This window comes from Haplochromis burtoni, unplaced genomic scaffold (genome assembly GCF_018398535.1).
Source record: "Haplochromis burtoni strain Fernald_Lab_line unplaced genomic scaffold, NCSU_Asbu1 Contig_55, whole genome shotgun sequence".
Taxonomy (NCBI): domain Eukaryota; kingdom Metazoa; phylum Chordata; class Actinopteri; order Cichliformes; family Cichlidae; genus Haplochromis; species Haplochromis burtoni.
The window spans coordinates 1,235,585-1,238,259 of NW_024582416.1; the positions used below are offsets into that span (position 1 = coordinate 1,235,585).

The 2,675-nt window shown below is 37.5% G+C and overlaps 1 protein-coding gene across 3 annotated transcripts in view; it reads left to right on the forward strand.

Annotated features, from left to right (window-relative positions):
• The window catches only part of nkx2.4a (NK2 homeobox 4a), a 4,257-nt gene extending 2,108 nt beyond the window's left edge, over positions 1–2,149 (forward strand). For 2 of the 3 annotated variants that reach the window (XM_042220792.1, XM_042220793.1), the window contains exon 3: positions 199–2,149. In XM_042220792.1, the coding sequence (XP_042076726.1) occupies positions 199–881 (683 nt within the window). In that variant the 3' untranslated portion in view covers positions 882–2,149. The remainder of the gene's footprint in view (positions 1–198) is intronic. The other variant, XM_005922346.3, reaches the window with a different exon arrangement.
• Positions 2,150–2,675: the final 526 nt, after the last annotated feature.

Sequence of the window (2,675 nt, forward strand, 5' to 3'; positions counted from 1 at the left end):
TATTATTATTATTATTATTATTATTATTATTATTATTATTATTATTATTATTATTATTATTATTATCATTATTATTATATGTTTTTGTTTGTTTATATTTTCCAACTTCAGCCAATAATCAATAAAGACTACTTCAGGCGAAATAGTGTTCTCCTCTTCTGTTTATTGAACGCATGTATATGTATGTATATTTTTAAGTTTCTAGATTCATGGGACCTTCCACAGGTATGAACATGACCGGCATGGGGAGTCTCACAGGAATGGCGGACGCCACCAAAGCCATGCCGGCTCTCCACGCTGCGCCCAGGAGGAAACGGCGCGTCCTGTTCTCACAGGCTCAGGTCTACGAGCTCGAGAGGAGGTTTAAGCAACAGAAATACCTGTCTGCGCCTGAAAGGGAGCACCTGGCCAGTATGATACACCTGACGCCGACTCAGGTGAAGATCTGGTTTCAGAACCACCGGTACAAGATGAAGCGCCAGGCCAAGGACAAGGCAGCGCAACAGATGCAGCAACAGGACGGTTCTCTGTGCCAACAGCAGGCGCAGTCCCCCAGGCGCGTAGCGGTGCCTGTTCTGGTGAAGGACGGTAAACCGTGCCAGAACGGCTCAAATACGCCAACGCCGAACCAGCAGCAGGTACAACAGAACCAACAGCAAAGCCAACAACAGAGCGGAGCTGGAGTCGTGCTCGCATCCTCCACCAACAGCCTCAGCCAGCATCAAAGCCAGCAGCAGGTGAACACTTTGGAGCTGGAAGAGATGTCGCCCAGCCCTCCCTCGCTGCACAGCCAGCTGAACATGGCACAGATAGACACATCTGCTGTAGATTACACCAGTAACATGGTCAGCTCAAACCTCCTGTACGGCAGAACGTGGTAGGACCTAATACAGTACTGTCACTTTCCACTTTTTCTATGTGAACCTGCGGATGAGCCCATGCAAAACAAAACACTGCAATACATACATATATATATATATATATACACACATATATATATATATATGTATATATATATTCTCGCTGAGGGCTTAAAATGGGGCCCTTTGGCTTTGGAGGGTGTTGAAGTGGGCAAGGGGCGCACAGAGGCGCACCAGCTGATCAGGGCACATTTTCTTGACATCTCTGACAGGGGAGTCTATTTTTGAACTTTGCAGAAATGGCCGCCCTTCAAAGCAATTATGTCGTTTCTGGACCTTTTGTAATCCATGTTTTGGACCTTCCTCATGATGTTTTAAACGTAGTCTATGTTGGTGAAACAAAAAGGAATGCTGCTTCACTTGAGTTCGGACTGGGGGAGAGGTGGGATCAGGTTCGAAGTACACTAAGCCACCACTCCTTATTTGCGGTGATAACCTGGTATTTTATCATATTAATATTGTAAACTAATGTATTCATTTAGACTTATTGAATAAAGTAGGGACTTGTATATTTGGCTAACACACAAGAATGCGTTTAACTGTATAATAATCGTTATTGCGTCCACTTTTATGTTTTCTTTATTCTTTTGTAAGTTAAAAAGGAACAAATGCGTGATGGCTGCTGTATATGTTTCAAAACCAATTGAACGTTAACAATAAATAACTTGAAGTGTGAGAGCTATTCCTGAACAAGTAATTTTTTAAAAGGCATCTGTTTTGGAGTGCATTTTCATTATGTTGTGATTGAGACCAAATTGAGCTGGAAAGCAAGGTCGATGAGGGAGCCAGCATTGTTCAGGTGACATTTTGGAGGGCTGCCTTTCATGGGAAATGTCTGCAAGAGTCTAAGACCGGGAAATCACCCTTTTTTTAAAAAAAAACAAAACAAAAAAAAACTATCACTTTTTAGCAGCCTCGATATTGGGATTAATTCATGCTTCACTACATTAATAGATATTTTTTTCTTTCCTTTAAATCAACTAAACAATTCAATCATATTGATCTTAATCTTTTTAATAGGCCCAGACGTTGGTTTTGCGCTGTGCAATTGGCCAATTTTACTGTGAATGCATGCGTCTGTGGAATGCACAATGATCACCAATTATTGGAAATGGGAATCTTATAAATAGTAGGTATAGTATGTAAAAGAACGAGATGCATACTCCACATTATTATTATGTGACCTCAGAGTTAATGACACTAATCACAGAACAGCTATTATTATTATTATTATTATTATTATTATTATTATTATTATTATTATTATTATTATTATTATTATTATTATTATTATAAACATTTGTATCATCGTTGTAAAATCAAATAGGAACAATTGTATTATTACTTTTGTTATATTTTATATTTATTTTTAATGAATTAATATTGTTTTTTTTAATTATTCAAAACTGAAAAAAGAAGTCCAAATTATGTTTTATTAGTAAATGTAATTTAATTATAAATGGGGGCTGTGTTGTAATCCGTAAAGTTTTAGGAATCATTTTGACGACTCACAGAAAGTATGACGAGGATATTTCTCTATTAGCTAAATTATTGACCGTTATTATTTAGAGTTAAATGTCATTTATTTGCAGTTAATTTTCTTTTATAAACCCACCTTTTCTCTGTAAAGCACAGGACCAGAAAGGTAACATGAATCTAAATATAGATAAAGAGCTAATACAGACACTGGGTCTTGCTCTGTATTTACTTTTACTTGATTAATGAAATAACACTGATATATCCACTTATTTATTT